Below are 18,095 nucleotides of genomic sequence, written 5' to 3' on the forward strand. Positions count from 1 at the left end.
ATAAAAATGGATTTCATTAACTACCAAATAATTTTAAAGCATCTCTTGAGAACTAAAATGTAATCGAAAGTATGAATTAAATTTCAAACTGAAATTTAGGCAATTTTGCTCCAATTTCTGCGTCCAGTGACTTTGATGTCCAGTCTCAGCATATGATTTATAGCTCAGTGTCGTCACGGCAACGTGTCCCAATGGATCCTGGACAGTGATCCTGGAGGCAGATAGTCGTTGTCATGGAAACAAAAGTAATCAATTTGTCGATGTCCACGAGAAAAACAAATCAAATGGTGATGTTACGGCACGTTTAGTTGGAGAAATCGACTTTTAGGTTTGTTTTAACTTATTATTCCCATAAATCGTCCTCAGCATGCTTCATCGTATGTGTTTTTATTTAAAAATATTATTTAATTCACGAGTTTATAAACATTTTCATATTTAAACATTGCTTCTTCACAGGGGTTCGTTGAAATTTTATGAAAAAATATAGGTTTAAATTTAATATTGGCAGACGATTTTATAGTAACTCTATTGTATTTTATAGAAATATGGTTACCGAGGAAAGAGTGCACGCAGATGTAAGTTTAAACTTGATAAAAATTATTACAGCGCTAGACACAGTACCAGTCAGACACAGCTAGCTTGTGTTTATTATTAAGATCGAACCATGTTGTGATTATATTATTAAAGTCAGAAATCAGAATACTAGGGATCGTGCAATAGAAATTGTGCACTTCTAAAGACTCATAATTCTAAACTAACCCAAAAATCCATGAGTAAATTCTAGTATGTGGCTGCAACTCTAGTGCACCACCCTTTGAGATAGCAATTCATTGTACCTGGTTTATTACTGTGCTGGTAGTAATGGGGTCAGTACCATCTAGAAATGATTTTGTGCTATGAGCTCCAGCCACTCACCCGGGCTAAAGGTGCCATTCCCCATTTAGGGCATTGTATATTTGTCTTGTGCCCCTGACTGATGAATTAATTTGCATTGACTGGTACATGCCCAAATCCTTATATCCAGTTCCAGCCACACTTATCTTCTGTACAGTGTTTAATTTTATCATCAAATCATAGTTCTCAAATTGGCAAAATTTGTTGAAACCAACAATGCAACGACTGTATAACCTGCAAAATGCATTTAGGAATCCTACTCTTCATGCCAAAAAGTTCAGTCAGAAAAGGATTGAGACCACACATCAGTGGCTGGTGTTTTGTCAATCAGCAAACCTTAGATCCAGAGCCAAACCTCCCTAGGATTCAAAAGAATATTAATAATATTCATATTTACATATTGGGAAAACAATATACCTTTCAAAAGATATCAGTTGGGCATTAAACAGATTCCTCAATTTATATACAGTATCACAACACACCACAATCATTGTGTTAAGGTTTAGCTCTGCTGTAGTGTGTACATGGTTTCTAGTATTTAGGAGGTGATCAGAGTTTATGAATTATGGATCAAGTTTCAAGATCCATTATAGTGTCATAAGATGAAGTATGCCCACCTGTGGTCAATCAAGCATGCTTACATGCATGATGGTTTAATTACTTTTACTGGTACCATAAATATCTGGGACCAAGAAGCAATAAACAGTGCATTATAGTCAAAAGAATCATATATAGTCAATACTTTGTTAATACTACCAGCACTTGGTAACCATTTGGTTTGTATTCAACAGCAAGCATCTGTGAGCATCAAGAAGGTTGAAGATAAAATACGAAATGCAGTTAATGCGAAGAAAGTTCGATGTACTGAATTTTTTAAAGATTTTGATAGATTAAGGACAGGATATATTTCAAGTAAGCTTCAATATAAAAATGTAACAATACAATACGTACATCTATTATTACATGGTAATAATACTTCTAATGTATAATTCAATTTGAGAGTGGGGGTGTTCCTACACGGCCAAAAATTGATCAGGTTGTCGCATCAGGAGTGAACAATGTTGTGCTGCACCCTGGGAACAGTATTGTTAATAATGTTGTTGAAGCTTGTTGAATCATCAATGTTGATGCAATGTTGTTGTAACAAGTTGCAACAAGATTGATGATTCAACAAGCTTCAACAACATTGTTAACAATACTGTTCACAGGGTGCAGCACAACATTGTTCACTCCTTTTTTTAACAACTCGTATCAACATGATGATTTTTACGCGTGTAACTGGAACGCATGCAAACTGTGCAACCAAGATTGCAAAAAAATACTAGTAAACATATAGAAGACATCAAAATTGTACATCCCATATCTCAGTTGCATGATACAAACTTCCCACACTGGGGGGTGTTCAACACTTGCCCTGATGTTGTCAGTTTATGTGCAATTTTTGTTGCCTTGTTAATATAAAGCTTCTCTTATTTCACCCATATAGAAGCTCAATTTGAGAGATGCCTTGATCAGTTATTTTCTGTGCAATTGAGTCCACTGGAGACCAATGTTTTGTTGTCTAAATATGGCAGTAATCCACAACAGCAAGGAATGGTTTGCTATCGGGATTTCTGTGCTGCCATTGATGCAAGTAAGTTGACTACGATACATGTAACATACAATAAGAGGTTCTGGGGCAGGTTGTTCGAAAGGCATTTAGCTTAAACGGTGGATAAGCCAAAGTTTAAAAATAGGATGGATCTTGTGAATGACTGAACTTGCATCTTATGCGTTTAATTTGTACTTCCATTGAGAATTAAACTTTTTACATCAAAATATTTCAACTCGGTTGTTCAAAAAATCGATAATCCTGTTTTCCATTTTGAACTTATCCACCGTTTAAGCTAAACGCCTTTCGAACAACTGGCCCCTGATTGTAACCCTTATTGTAGTCAATTAGGCAACAACCTGTGTATGCACGCACAAGTCTCCCAACAGTCCAATTTTCTTGCATATTTCCAGCATTTGATGCAAATATTATGGACAAAGCACCTGACACACAGAGAGTTGGTTCTGCAGCAAGGTTGGTTTATATTGCCCATATTGCAATGAGATGTGAAAGAAATGATCAAATGCTCAAATGAAAAGAATATTTTGATACATATAATGGCCACTTGCCTAATAGGCCAACTTATGATCTAGGTAGCAAGAAGAAAATAAATCACTAAAGCTAAAAAGAACATATCCTTAATTAGTATAATTTCCAAGTTTGGCTGCAAAATGTCAAGCAGTACCAAAAATATAGCCAAGCAAAGTAGGTAATTTTTGTATACTTTTGTATTATGGGCAAAAGTGTTTAACTAAATTTAGTTACACTCTTACAGCAACAATACAAAAGTATACAAAATTTGCCAACTTTACTTGGCTATATCTTTAGTACTTTACAATAATTTGCAGCCAAACTTGGCAATTTTACTAAGTTTAGTATGCATTTTTTGGATTTTTTCTTTTTGTTGCCTAAACTAAAAGTTGGTCCGTCATTATGCAAGTGGTCAATGACGTTATCTGTGTGACCAGTTCTGATACTCTTTTTACAAGATCTGGCTGAATGCACATAGACAGCCCCATATGATTTAAATGAGACCAGAAGGAGGTAGTCTAACTAGATTTAATGTGTTTTTTAAAAAATCCAGTGATCCAATGAACAGAAGACCTCTCAGTCCAGCCTCACTATCAAAATATGACCACATCCTATCAAGATGTGCAGCTTTTTATAAATATCATGGCATCATTGTCAAATCATCCTATGCTGATTTTGACAAGCACAACAATGGTCTGGTCACTGAGAGCCAGGTATGTTTTCTTGCCCTCTTTCATTTTTTAAACTGCAGAGAGGCTGCATGTTGTTTAAAAAAATAGTTTGCTTAATCTTGGGTGCTAATCTTAATTTACCTCAATATTTGCAATTGCTTGTTCATAAAGTTTATACCAAGTACATTTTGCCATAAATATTTTCTGTAAAGATAAAAGTACAGAAAAAATTACAAATAAATACTGGTGTAGCTATAAGCACATGAGAAAGTTAGCTTTTTGCTGTTTTCCATTTAGAATAATTTAAACCATGCAGACATTAACCCAGCTTTGAAAAACTAATACTGTGGCTTAAAACTTATTTTTAACAAGAATTTTTGGATGTTTTAGTTTTACCGAAGTTTTCCTGGCCCACCAGATGTTGTTGAGGCAGAGATGAGGCTTGTTGCTAGAAAGCACAGACATCCTGACAAAGCAGGATTGTGTAATTATTTACAGTTTCATGAGGACGTTGTACAAAGACAACAAGGTAGGTTTTGGCACACAAGTATGGCTGTATGCCTGGGGATATTACAGGCCCAGAGAAAAAATCTTGTTGGGTGCCTCATAATCCTCAACCAAAAAAAATTAAACTTAAAACAAAAATAGCATAGTAATTTTGTTCATGTAATTTAGTTCTACTTTAATGTGATAACACATTTTCCAAAATTTGACTTTTGCAATGTATTTCTTTGTAAGAGGGTGTAATTTTAAGTGTGTTTGCATTAGGATCAATACGATAGTGTATTCCATTGGTAGAACTATAAAAATAAAAAAAAACTTAATGGTTGATTAAACAATAGCTAATTCTATGATTGTACAATGATTATACAATTTTGAGGGCCCCTGGAGAGCTGAACCAGGTGCAAACAGGAAGTTGCACACCCATCTCTAGGCAGACCTGCACATAAGGTGTTGTTATATTCGTAAGCACAGATGGCAATATGGATAAAATATAAATATCAAAGACTATAAAGTCGATAGCGAATAGCGATGCAATAAGAATCGCCAAAAATATGACCAGTAAATGTGTATAAAACACGTTCAAACTTATTTATATCTGTTACCTTTCCTAGACGTACTTATATTTTCCTTTTATATGCATTATTAAAATGCCTATTTATATGAATGAACTGTTTATAAAATTATAAATGCACTTTTGCAACGAAACGCTTTTAACACCCCAAATAAAATACAGCAGTCAGCAAGCAACAAATATTTTATGCATTAAAACGTAATCCCTTACTGTCTCTTTCCTCGTGATTTTGTGCCATGGAGATTCAAAGATATTTTTTCTAAAGATTCATCGTGTATTAAATCTGCAAATGCAGTAAAATAGCTCGGAATAATTAATCTTTTGAATCCTGAAATAACGGACGCCATTTTGAAACACGTGTAAACAAGTTACCGCCAAAATGCCAAAAGACGATTTTTTACTGGTTATTCGTTCGTCCAATCAAAATCCATGAACCAAGACGCTTGTCCAATTAGATTGCCTAAAGCGCTTTTTTACGAAGTATTTTATTCTAGCTTTAAAATCTTTATCCATATCCTAAAAAAAATTATAAACCTGATTCCTTGATCATTTCTTAACACTAAATCTAGCTGCATCTTTATATAGACATCGCAGGAGATGAAAAAGTTTATCTTGGGCCTGGCGACCAAAAGACTCTTGACACTGTTGCCTTGGCACATCATTTCCAAGTAGGGACATGTTCACCAAAAACATACCCCTCGCATTTTCGTCTAATTTTGGATAGCGGTCAAAGCGATTAGCGTGCTGACAGGCTTTCAAATCCGGCGATAATAAAAATATAGGATAACTTTGATCCTGTAACAGATATTTCACATAATGAGCTATTAGTTTGGTATTCTACAGGGTGTCCCAAAAAAACCGAAAACTATTGAAATCACTCATTGTTAAAATTTGAATGCCGTGTTCACGAATTTCAGCCCGTGGGGATTTAATGCAACTTATAAAATGCTAAATGCTTTGTGTTGCTAGAGAAAGGGGACATGTCGAAGGTCATGGTCCTTGAGATGCACATCTAAATAATGTTATCCATATTTGTAAATTGTAAATATTGTTGATTAATAAATATCATTTTTGCGAATAAGCAAATTTTACTGCATCATGTATGCATGCGTAAAAATGAGTATGGTAAACATTTATACACCTGTGGGTCCCAACAGAGTGCTTAGGCATTCAAACTCTAACAATTGCATTGTTATGGGTGATTTCAATAGTTTTCGGGTTTTTTTGGGACACCCTGTATAATTGTACCTTTTTGTTACAGGAGGCAAGCAGAGGTTCAGATCTTGGTGCTATATTTGAGAAGATTCGTATTGCCGTGTATAAAAATGGAGTAAGAACGACCGAATTTTTCAGAGATCACGATAAACTCAGGAGTGGTGTCATCACTGAAAACCAGGTATGCATGCATGAACTAGACTACGTAGCTAATAATAAGGATATTTAGCACGAGGATGTCGACGTCAAAGACGACGAATGGCGAATAAATGACGTGATACGTCTATATATGGGCATGCCACGCCATTTATTCTTCATTTCCACGTCGTCTTTGACGTTCCAGTCCTCGTGCTAAATCTCTCTATTACTAAAGGCCCAATTCTTCTTTTAAAAGATGTAAATTTGGCAACTACCGAACTTTTATGTTTATTGCACTTCATGGACGTTTCTTACACTTACATTTTGAAGACTCTTCACTTATTTACATTTCTTTAAAGTAAAGTATTGCATTGCAAGTTGCAAAAAAAACTGCACCGTCTAACAGGGCCCTAAGTGGTCTAGTTCATGTGATCTAGTTCAATATCTACCTTTCCGTTTAATTAACATTCTTCACATTTTTATGTAAAATGATGTATTTTTTTATATATATTTCTCATACTATATAATGTTCATACCTATTAATATGTTCCTATTTTTATTCACCGACAGTTCGTGTGTGGTTTATCTTTGTGTTGCGGCACCATCGCGAACTTGTCACGTGATGAAATACAGCAAGTGGTAGATTTCTATCGTACCGAGGACGGCCGTGTGCAGTATAAAGAATTTTGTCATTTGATGGAAAATGGTGAGTTGTGGCGAAAATAATGAAGAAATAGTAAAGCAATATGGAAATAATGCAATTTTAGTAGGTACATGCATCCAGGGGTGGCTATCCCTTGTTAACATGCATGCATTAGGAGGTTTTGTTCCCCCCCCGTCTCTCATTTCCTGCATTTTGCATGCGGATCTCCAAACCGGTGACATTCCCGGGACAATCGTAACAAATATACCTTCTTTTTGTGCACATGCAGCATTTACAGAACCTGAACTTGAGAAGAAACCGACAACTCAAATGCTTCGACCTCCCGTTGGAGCCCTTATGAAGGTAAAATGATGCCACTGTATACGACTTTCAATGCTTTTTGTATTTTATATTGCAACTTCGGTCGTTCTGAAAATGGACAGAATTGAAATACACACATTCTTGTCCTGGAATAGGTACATGTCGTGCGGTCTTCGGAATTCTTTTAAAATATTTTTTGGTGTTTGCATATACCCGTGTTCTTTTAACGGCTCGATTACTATATACTATTATTATCCTATACTACATATTTTATTATATTTTGTCTCTCAAACGTTTTCACTATAGTTTGATGACCGTTTCATCAATCTCATCTGAAAATTACATATGTCCATTCAACCTCTCCTGATTACCTTAACATAGGTCCCAAACGCATTGAGCGCTCACGAGGAACGACAAGTCCAAGAGATTCTTGATCGTCTAGCCAGCGACGTAAGAAGAAGAGTCTTATGGTCTATCCTTTCTTCAAAGACTTTGACAGAGTAAGTAATAATCAAGCTTTGTCATGCTCGTTTACACTTGCAATTTAATTTCTCCTTTCAATAGATGTGAACGAGTAATTAGTTACGAATGTTCTGAATATAAGAGCTCTTATTTGAACATTAGTAACTTATTCACTCGTTCACATCTATCAAAAGAGGCAAATCGCAGCAAAAATCGCAAGTATAAATGGGCCTTAGAGTTTCTCAATTCTACTACTCCGTGGGATAGTTCTTCTCAACGTACAACCATGTATTTTTGGGTCTTTTTTATTTGATATAGAGTAAAGCGTATACTCGCGGCATTACGAAGCCTCAATTTGAAAAGCTTCATGTTTTAAGCTTAAACCTACAGGCAAATGAACTCGTTGTAAGTGAACCAATTAAGTTTTTTCAACTGATTATAATATGTCCAATAATTATGCTACTTTAAACAAGTATTCAAGCTCGGTGAATGCATGCAGTGTTGTGGGGATAAAAACCCTCCTATCTGTCATCATTCGTCACTCTTTCAGAAGATCAAACATATTCACTTTCCCCCTTCAAAATTTTAGCTGATTTGCAAGAAATTTGAATATCCTGTTGGTGGTGATGTCAATTATCCAGCCTTTATCCAGGCTATTGATCCAGGTAGGCATATTTAATAGCATATCTAAGTACGTTACAACTTTCAAAGGGTTGCATCAGTTCAACATTAATTTTGTGTGCCTGTAAAATTTTCCCCCCTTATTTTAGAATACGTCGCTTCCTCCAAGCACTTAGTGTCCGACGATGATTTTAACAGGTAAGCTAGACATACATTTAAAAAACGACCATGTGATACGTTGTATGTAGTTGTGATTGGTTGAAATCTACGCTTTGTACATATGTGATTGGTTAAAAACAATTATTTTTATGAGCAATCTTCGGGTATTATTTTGGCATTTTTGCATATTAGATCTGAGGAAGCTCCACCGCCTCCACCATTGGATTTGACTACAGTCGATTTCGGCGAGCTCATTGGTCGTATTCGGCATCACGTATTGACCAATAGAATAAGGGTACGTTTACACTGATTTCATGCAATTTTGTGTACAGAAATTTTCTCTTTTACAGAATTTTTTCTCTCATGTTTAACTAAATCCCTATCTAACGTTTATTCAACTGAAGTGCCATCAATATCAATTTGGTTGACGTACTGTATACTGTATACCAATTCGTTCTGATAAATCCAACATTTCATCTTTCAATGATTCCATCTTAGGTTTAAAAAAATCTGAGAGTTTAACTTTAGATCCAGTATTGGATCCAAAGTAGTTCGCTCTTTGCATTAATGGATTCAATCTTACAACAAGATTAAACTCCCTTTTGCTCTTCTCAGGTGGAGGAGTATTTTCAAGACTTTGATCCGCTCCGCAGCGGTTCTATTAGCAAAAGTCATTTCCGTCGTGGCCTTAGCTCACTTGGTCAACATCAACTGACCGACGCCCAGTTTGAGGTCATGGCGTTGCATTATTCTGATCCGAAGAGAGCTGGAAATGTTATATGGACTCAATTTTTGAAGGATATTGAAGAAGGTGAGAAAAGTTCTGGGGCGATTACTCTTTGGGGGTTTTGTGAGCCGTCTTTTTTGCAGGGCCTATGCAAAAGATTATATAGTTAATCCCATTTAATAATCCCCGAGCCGGCGCGAAGCGCCGTGCGAGGGTACTAATTCCGCTGGGAGATTTATTACACCCGGGTATTGTGACAGAACATAGCGGAATCCAAAGTTGCTCAAATTCTATGTCGTGGACCGTGGACGTTCAATGGTCATGGTACTTGTGCGCATGCGTGAAATGCGAACGAGTGTAGACTGGTAATCAACGAACGTTCTGATTGGCTAAGACAGAAAGTTTGTATTTCAATGGGAACGTCAGCAATTTAACTGTCATTTCGTAAATATTTTTGTAAAAGCGTTTCATAAACTTTGTGCAAAGAAAGTAAAACGAGAAGAAACAAGATATATGAAGCATGACAGTTAGCAAAGATAAACGTAGATACAGTCAAAACAAAGCAGTGTAAGAGGAATAATTCATAATCTGCAAGCTTATAAATGTTTTCAAAGACAAAGGGTACGTGTTTACTTTGTTTATCTCGTACTTGTTTCGCGGTAAGAATGAGCCGTATTTGTGTACTTTTCAGCTTTGTATGCCGTTCATTTGTTAAATTTTCAGCTTTTTCTGCAAACGCATAAACCTGTGAAGGGCTATTACACCTTTGCTTTAACTTCAAAAAGTGTTTTTGAAAGTGTAATTTGAATTTTGGTATAAAAAATACACACTATATTTATAAAGTATACTGAAACTTTTAGCCGCCGGCGTTGACTGCAATTACAGAATAAAATGACATTTGAAGTTTTTTCTTTGTCTGTGAAGATTTTGTACTGTTTTAATCGTTTGAAACTTCGATTTTAAACCGTTACTTAATTGCTGGCATGGTATAATGCAGCAAAATTGAACGGGCAATGTTTACACTAGCTTTGTGATTATTTTTGTATTGAACGATGGAAACTTTAAGACTGATTTGAATTTTGTGTCATTTCATAATATAAGTTTAGGTCAGGCTAACTCAGGAAATTGTGTACTTGGTTTGAAATAGCGAGGGGTTGCTGCATGCATGTATTTCTAGTATAATATCATTCATATCATTATAACAAATACTTTTGGCTCGATCAATCTTCAACCTGGTTTTGAGGGCACTTTATCTTTTTTAACCGGATTTCATTTTTTGACTGTTTGCGACACGTTTCGTGGTTTGCAATATCTATGTAAAAGTAGTTTTTCGGGTCGCGATATGATTTAGTATTTCTGTATTAAAATATATTTACAGTGTTTACCAGACGAGGCTTGGAGAAGATCCCAACATTTGCAGTTCCTGCTAGTGAGACGTTTTTGATGGAGAAACCAGGGGCAAAGAAGGATCTTGGGGCGACGGAATTGCTAGATCAATGTATGCATCGACTGCGAGAGAGAACAAAACAACGACGACTTCTTGCCAAACCATGTTTTCAGGACTTTGACAAGTGAGGATCTTTAGGCTTTATTTATTTCTAAACTGCATGATCACGCTAATTCTTCGATCCAAAATGAATATATGTGGATAAAAACAGAACACCAATCATCGCGTCTTTTTTACCCTGTCTAAGAACCATTATACATACTACTTTACCTGACAAGATTGAAAACCGCTCGTCTTAAAATTTTTCCCATTCCTTCGTGGAATCCACACAATCGTAGAACGCTTTCCTTTAAGCGGCCAAAATTGTCCGACTGGTCATATTTTGGATTGAAATAGAGTATTTCGTTAAGAATATAGCAGTGAAGCTGCATTTCCTGTACCAGGTGTTTGTAAATAACGTTATGCTTGAATGCAGATTTCTGGAATCGCTCTAAAACATAATACAAATGGACTGGTCCGCCTGACTGATCGGACCCTTCTTACCGCATAAAAGGAAGCCCTTCTAGTGGACAATTCACAATTGCATTATAGAAAAACTGCTTCGCATCTCATTTTTTGTTCCAAGTTTCAAAGAAACTCTAGAAACCAAATATGATTTTTCTTTCTTGTAGACATAATAATGGGCATGTGACAAAATCACAGTTTCGTCAATGTCTTCAGCATTTGGAGTTGAACGCCACAGTTCAGGAGATGGAGGTACGCGTAGTTTGTATTTATATAAAGTATAGGAGAGCTTTCTTCTTTTGATAGATGTGATCGAGTGAATAAGTTGCGAGTGTTTAAGTAAGAGTAGTTATACACGAATCATTCATAATTATACACTAGTTTGCATCTATCAAGAGGCGAAAAGTGCAGCGGCCTCTGATTCAAAACTTGTATACGATGTGGATTTTTATTCTCGACTTTCTCGTTCCGAATGCATGCATGAGAGCGCGTGCCCGAATATTGAAAATTGGAGGAAGATTTGTAATCTTTTTCACTCCACAATGGCGCCTGAATTTTTTTGCTTTTCTCGTAGGCAATGGAGAAAAAGTTTTCTGACAATATTGGTGTTAACTATATCAGATTTTTAGAAGAACTGCAGGTAAACACGACCAACTCTACAGTATTTATATTGTTGTCAGCCCTGTTCTTCAACCTGGCGAGTATTCATGAGCTTAGTGAAGTAGTAGCTGCACCAAAGAATCAAGTGGTTTTCAGCAAATATGCGTAAGCTGAATGCACGTATGATGTATTTTGCAGCCAACGGAGAAAGAAGCAAACAGATATACTCAAAGATTAGAAGAACTCAAGCTCGTCAATAGCAAAATCGTAGGTGAACTTTCTAATTTGACTCTCTCTTCTAATAAATTTACCCTCGCCGTTAATATATAGTAATGTATAGTGTTTCCCACACAGGCGTAAGAAAATGTATTCAGTTCATTTCTACTGAACTAATAAATGGAGATGTTTATATATAAAAATACAATACTTTAATTTTTACCAGATGCCAGATCACGGTTCAGAAGACATCGACCGAATTCTACAGAAGATAAAAAACAAGGTAAGCTGGGAAGAATTTAGGAGCATTTTTGTTTCATAATAAAGTCAGTAGCGTAGACTGCTGGACGATTTGTCTAGCTATGCTAATATTTTGGTGTTCATTGACTGTGATAACAATAAATTTCTAAAGAAATGAATATAATTATAATCACTTCGTAATTTACATAGCGGGACAAAATCGTCAGGCTTGCTACGCCACTGCGTAAAGTTATTCATCTAAACAACAGCTTTGAAATCGATTCAAGTTGCTTAGCCTTCTCGCTGTTTTTTCCTTTTCGTAAAAATACAACAAGTCACATGATATTCTTAGGAGCATTAATTTAATTTAATTTAGGAGCATTTTTGTTTCATAATAAAGTCGACGATTTGTCCCGCTATACTATATATTTTGGTGTTCATTGACTGTGATAACAATAAATTTTTAAAGAAATGAATAAATTATAATAACTCAAAATTCACATAGCGGGACAAAATCGTCAGGCTGGCTACGCCACTGAATAAAGCTATTCTTCTAAACAACAGCTATGAAATCGATTCAAGTTGCTTAGCCTTCTCGCTGTTTTTTTCTTTTCGTAAAAATACGACAAGTCACATGATATTCTTGCGTGTGCAGGTTGTGAAAGAACGTATCCGCGTGTTGGAATTCATGCGTGACTACGACAAGTTACGAAGTGGTCGCATGCTGAAAACATGTTTTCCTCGAGCTTTGGATCTCTGTCAGCTGGGGCTGACTAAAAAGGAAGTTGAGATTCTTACTAATGTGTAAGTAAAAGAAATGCTATTACAGGCTTCTTTTTTTAGATATTTAAATATATTTGATGCCTAAAAAGTATATATAGTATAAACCTTCTTGTATATTCCCAAATCTTGAATTTCGATTTTTTCTTTCTTGCAGTTACACATCTTCTCAAAACCCAGATTACGTGGATTACGTGGAGTTTTCGGATTACGTGGAGTCTATATTTACGTTGAAACGTAAGTTTTTTAAGTGATCCATAATCATTCGTTCTAGAAATGTTTGTTTTTTCCAAGGGGTTATCTATTTGCTATTATATTGTTATAATATTATAATAATGATATAATTATTATTTTAATATTATAATATTAGTATTATTATGTTATATTGTTTATTTATTTATTTATTTAAAACGGAGCAGATTTCCTGCAGATTAGCATGTTAAACTTAAGAATGCATTTCATGTTCATGTTTTGTACGAGCAGCATCGCATGATTATTTATTTAGAATTATAGCATGGTAAAATCGTCGCGCCAGACTTTTATACGCAATATTTTGAATTTTATTTCCTCTTGCTTCAGTTTGTATCAAAAAAGCTTTCCGCTATTTTGTTTATTTTGGCAAAATCATTAATTATGCTGCTGAACAATTAATGATATAACTGTCTCATCTCGACTAATCAGTATCCAGTAGCTTAATCATGCTAATAATAAGGTTTGTTTCAATGCTATTCGGCTTCGAACGAGGGTACTAATCTCCCTGGGGTAATTTCACCTTCACCTAATTTGTAAATGTGATTTATGTCAGTCTCAAAGAATCCGGATGCTCCAATCCGCGCTTTTCTTGTTTAGTGCCGAAAAGTATCATCTGCGTTTGTGCAGAGCTTACTGTGCCCTCTCAATAGCTAAAATTTCTTGAAATGGAAAATTTCCACTCTTCATGCACTTAATCACCAGTGAGGAGAGATATGCCATTAAGAACTCTAAAGGATTCTGTTATCTTCAACCCACACAGCACTGATAACATATTGCTGCTGTCGCTGATATAATGTAAGTTCAAAGGGCATGAAAATCTCGATGCTTATTTCAAAGGTGAAGACTTTGACAGTGCATGCCGTCATGCTGTGTTTACCTTTGTACGGTTGCCTTGGTGTTGGCCACAACATCTTAAACTACGTTAACAAACACTTTATTCGACGAAAGCAAGCTCGTAATATTGCTAGTTATTTTTCAAGTCTAGCCATGAAGTTCATGCACTTGCTTCTCAAAAATTTTTTTAGGAAAAGTAGATATCACTCTTCTTTATGACAGATCTTCATCACAGCTATGGCAGAAAATTATTTTTCAACTCTAGCCATGAAATGAAGTTCATGCACTTGCTTCTCAAAAAATTTTTTTACGAAAAGTAGATATTATTCTTCTTTATGACAGATCTTCTCCACAGCTATGACTGAAAATTCTAAAATTTGAAGTTCCAAAAATTTACCGAATGTATAACAACCGTACCTCTGATAACCAGCAAACAAACCCCCAGGCTATAATGAGGGCCTACATGGAAGTTGTTTAAAGTTGTTTATATTATGTTGTTCAACATAATCTCATGCTTGCCCCCTGACTTCCTTTGCTATGACCTTGTAAAGTAAACTCATCGATATCTCTAATAAGACGACGGAAATATTCAGTGAGATTTAGTATATAAAGAGTGAGAGAGAAACGGAAATGCGTTATCGCGGTTACATGATGTATCCCCATGAAGGACTTTATCTGCAAGTATGGTGGTATCTCCGTCTTGCAGTGGTAAACCCTTCTCGAATATTATCAATCCTGTGAATTTTGTGTGGTACAAAACATCGGGTTTAGTGGAACTCACTACGGAAGTTTCACAACTCAATTCTGTGGAACCCACTACGAAGTAACACTCGCTTCGTCTTAAAATGCAGACGTACAAGCAAAAGACAGAAAAACTTGAGATTTGCAGTTGTAGCGTATATATAGAAAGAGAGAATTAGACTTATCATGCCCAGGCTAACCACTGCGTGGTTATTTTTTGGTCAAAGTTTGGGAAGATTTATCACAATTTCCATAGGTCTTTGAAATTATCCTCTTCAATGATAGCCTATATATACATCCAAGGCGGAAACACTGCTACGTAGGGTATCTCAATAACCGATTGTGGTGATAAATGTAGACAGAAGGGAGCTTCAGCAGTGACTACGAGTGCACGATTCGTCATTTTCGCGCCAAACTCGGTACTTTTTCTACGCCATCTGTCGAAACTCGTAGACTCGTTGGGTTCGCTTTTGAATACGAGATTGATAAACAAACTCGTACTCAAACGTTCGACGCGACTACGAGTATTGGCTGATGGCGTAAGCAAACAATGCACGAGAATGACGAATCTTGTAAAGATGACATTAGAATGGCGAAAATATAATGAGGTGTTGCGCCCAAATAGGGATGTGCCAAGCCATTTTTTCTCTGTTCTGGGGTCGTCTTTGACGTGTCAGTCCTCGATCTAAATCTGTCCACTGACCTACATATACCCGATGTAAACAGAGAAAAACTGTTATCGCTGTTTGCAGTGTCTCTGTTGTTTTGTATTTCGTGAAAAATACTCGGTGGTTCTCGAAATGTATCTTAGCAACAGACCTGTTACAAATAGACAAAGTGTTGTATTTCCACTCGGTTGCTGATGTGTTATTTAGTCGCACTTTATATCCAATTGTACATCGCGTGCATCGGTCACGCGATGTTTTCACGTGCGCAATTTATTCACACGAGTTAAATAAACGCGCAAGTTGGACCTCGGCGGCGCCACGGAAGAACCTTCCCGTACATTGAGCTACTTTTTACCAAACATGGTTAAATGTTGGCTCGTGTAGTGCTATAGCCCTCTTTAGGAAATTCCAACTGAGCGCTTAAAAGCAGGGATATTGTCATTAGTTCATTATCTTTCTGTGTCATCATTAACATGTTTTTCACCGTCGAGTGCGAAGTGGTCCCCACGGGAGACCAAGTACCAGATTACATGATCAATTGTAAGTGATTTTGCAGCCCAAATTATAAGTTGAAACGATACAACTCCTGATAATGATGATTTTGCAGTAAAATTAAAATAATCTGGACTTATTCTTGTCTGAACGTATATTCTATGTTTCTAAAATTGTCGCTGGTATTTGTTTTAAATAGATATTTTGATATGTTATTCAATTCATAAGATTTGGTTAAAAAAACACCACGCAATACACTACACACTGATCACTTACATTTAAATTACTTTATATAATTGAATGTTTACTCTGTTATATGTTATTAAGATTATACAGATTAAACTATAACTAGGCTTCAGGTCTATAATAAACGTCCCCAACATTTTCACGTGCATGTGGACATGTGCAGACATTGCAAAACAAGTTAAAATGTAAGAGCGAAAAATTGCAAGTAAAATCATTATTGTTTTTTATCTGATTTTATTGTTTGTTGCCGTGGAAATCGCCTATAACTGCGGTCTCATTATAGATACAGACCAAACGCGTTACTTCTTCTATCAAAAGCTTTTAATCTATATATTTAATGCGTCGGTTGTCGTGGAAATCGCCGTCAGAATATTCGGTTAACCATTCAGTCTTTTTATCGGATTTTAATGTCTGCTGTCGTGGAAACCGCTAATATACATATACACGTGGTTTCTTTGGAAATAGGTATAAAATGCAAGTACCAACATCTTTTTCTTATCTGATCTCGATATTGGTGGCCACGATCGCAATCACAAAAGTCTATATACGTACAAAATGCGTAAAACACTGTTTTCCCATCTGATTTCAATGCTGGTTGCCTAACCAGCCATAACATGCATTAGGTCACGTTTAGAAATAGGAAGAATATATGAGACTATGTATCGTCTTTATATATACCACTTTATCGGCCATCCATTGTTTTCTTATCTGACTTACCTATTTTTGGCTTCCTTGGAAATCGCCATTGCATTCATAGGCTGTGCAACCAAACAATTTGTTGTCTAATCAAAGTGAAAGCATAATTTTTACACGCGTGCTAGCGCTGTTAGCTTGTGATAACCATGCATGCGGTCAAAACCGGACAAACTGTTTAGGTTATGCTATAAGAATAAGATATGTTGTGAAACTTTTACAGTAATTTATATGGCGTGGAATACTATATGTGGTAGGAACCGATATACGAACTAACAGTTTATATTCGGAATCTGACTTAAAATAACAAGCATTCCGCATTTGCAAACTTTGCGCCAAAAATTTATCAGTTATAACGTACTGTATATAGTGTTTAGTCCATTGTTGATTTGTCAACTCTCCTATTAAATAGAAGACTACCCTGTCTTGAAAGAAAGTTTCAAAGAGATAACATAATAACTCTTGGATATGACCTATTTTAGACCTCGAGAAGAATCCTTTGGTTGAACCGGTACAATATCGTCCCGAGCAGGGATCTGATCTGAATAGGCTCGTTCAAGATGCTAATGAGATGTTCGAAAAGGTCATGCACCGTCTCGCGGACCGCGTGCGCCAACGTCGCGTTCAAATGTTCCCGTTGTTTGAGGACTATGACCGCATACACAATGGCACCGTCTCGCGTAGTCAGTTTCGTCGCGTGCTGAGCGAGCTGGATCTTGGGAGCATGGTGAGCAGTCGCGAATTCACCGTGTTGTATCAGAAGTTCGATGTCCTCATAGGTGGAAAACACGATTTCAACTACATCGCGTTCTGCGACCTCGTCAACGAGTATGCGCTGTTTGAACACGGAAAACCGTAAGACTTTGAGTTGATAGCTGAACGAAGAACTCTCTAGTGTTGTAAGGAAAATTTGTTTTGAATTTCAAGTATTGGTACTCTAATAAAGACTTCTATATGAAATCGGTGTTATATTTTTAGTATCATGATTTCTTAAGATAAGAAACCGCTTATGTGATGCGAATGTTTGTGGCGAAAGTACAAAATCTATAACCTAGCTATATGAGAGAAAGATTGATAACTTGTTGATAAATACGAGTGCTTTGAAGTGGTGTCCCTTTGAAAGACTTACTTACAGATTTCGCTATTTTTTTTCATGCGGCAATAAAGTATATTTCACATAACTGTGCCATCAATATTAATTTTTTAGGTAATTTTTCAATAATTCACCAAAAATTGATGTTCTTTGGTTCTTAAATGCTTGTACGTGACCTAAAGTTGTTCTTGTGATTCTCGTGTTCTCGTATCGCATCCTGGAATCGCCAGTCGTTCGCTGA

General features: G+C 36.2%; 1 protein-coding gene across 1 annotated transcript; it reads left to right on the forward strand.

Moving 5' to 3' along the window:
* Nucleotides 1–251: 251 nt before the first annotated feature.
* LOC114534602 lies at nt 252–17,830 on the forward strand. The gene is made up of 26 exons (XM_028556064.1): nt 252–328; nt 542–575; nt 1,686–1,806; nt 2,381–2,527; nt 2,899–2,959; nt 3,570–3,729; nt 4,078–4,216; nt 5,348–5,430; nt 6,024–6,158; nt 6,686–6,821; nt 7,048–7,121; nt 7,461–7,579; nt 7,644–7,653; nt 7,860–7,946; nt 8,131–8,206; nt 8,312–8,360; nt 8,514–8,616; nt 8,937–9,132; nt 10,427–10,619; nt 11,167–11,251; nt 11,574–11,639; nt 11,798–11,866; nt 12,042–12,098; nt 12,711–12,859; nt 12,993–13,072; nt 17,244–17,830. Exons 2-26 carry the CDS (start codon nt 546–548, stop codon nt 17,618–17,620), a joined length of 2,802 nt encoding a protein of 933 aa, XP_028411865.1. The 5' UTR covers nt 252–328; nt 542–545; the 3' UTR covers nt 17,621–17,830.
* The last annotated feature ends 265 nt before the right edge of the window (nt 17,831–18,095 follow it).

The sequence above is a fragment of the Dendronephthya gigantea genome, unplaced genomic scaffold (assembly GCF_004324835.1).
Source record: "Dendronephthya gigantea isolate DGI-Jeju-01 unplaced genomic scaffold, DenGig_1.0 000103F, whole genome shotgun sequence".
Classification (NCBI taxonomy): domain Eukaryota; kingdom Metazoa; phylum Cnidaria; class Anthozoa; order Malacalcyonacea; family Nephtheidae; genus Dendronephthya; species Dendronephthya gigantea.

Excerpts from the sequence above, each read along its gene's own strand:
- LOC114534602 (XM_028556064.1), top strand. The coding sequence starts at position 546 with ATGGTTACCGAGGAAAGAGTGCACGCAGAT. Across the intron at positions 2,528-2,898 it reads CTGTGCTGCCATTGATGCAA|CATTTGATGCAAATATTATG; the intron begins GTAAGTTGACTA and ends GCATATTTCCAG. Across the intron at positions 12,099-12,710 it reads TACAGAAGATAAAAAACAAG|GTTGTGAAAGAACGTATCCG; the intron begins GTAAGCTGGGAA and ends TTGCGTGTGCAG.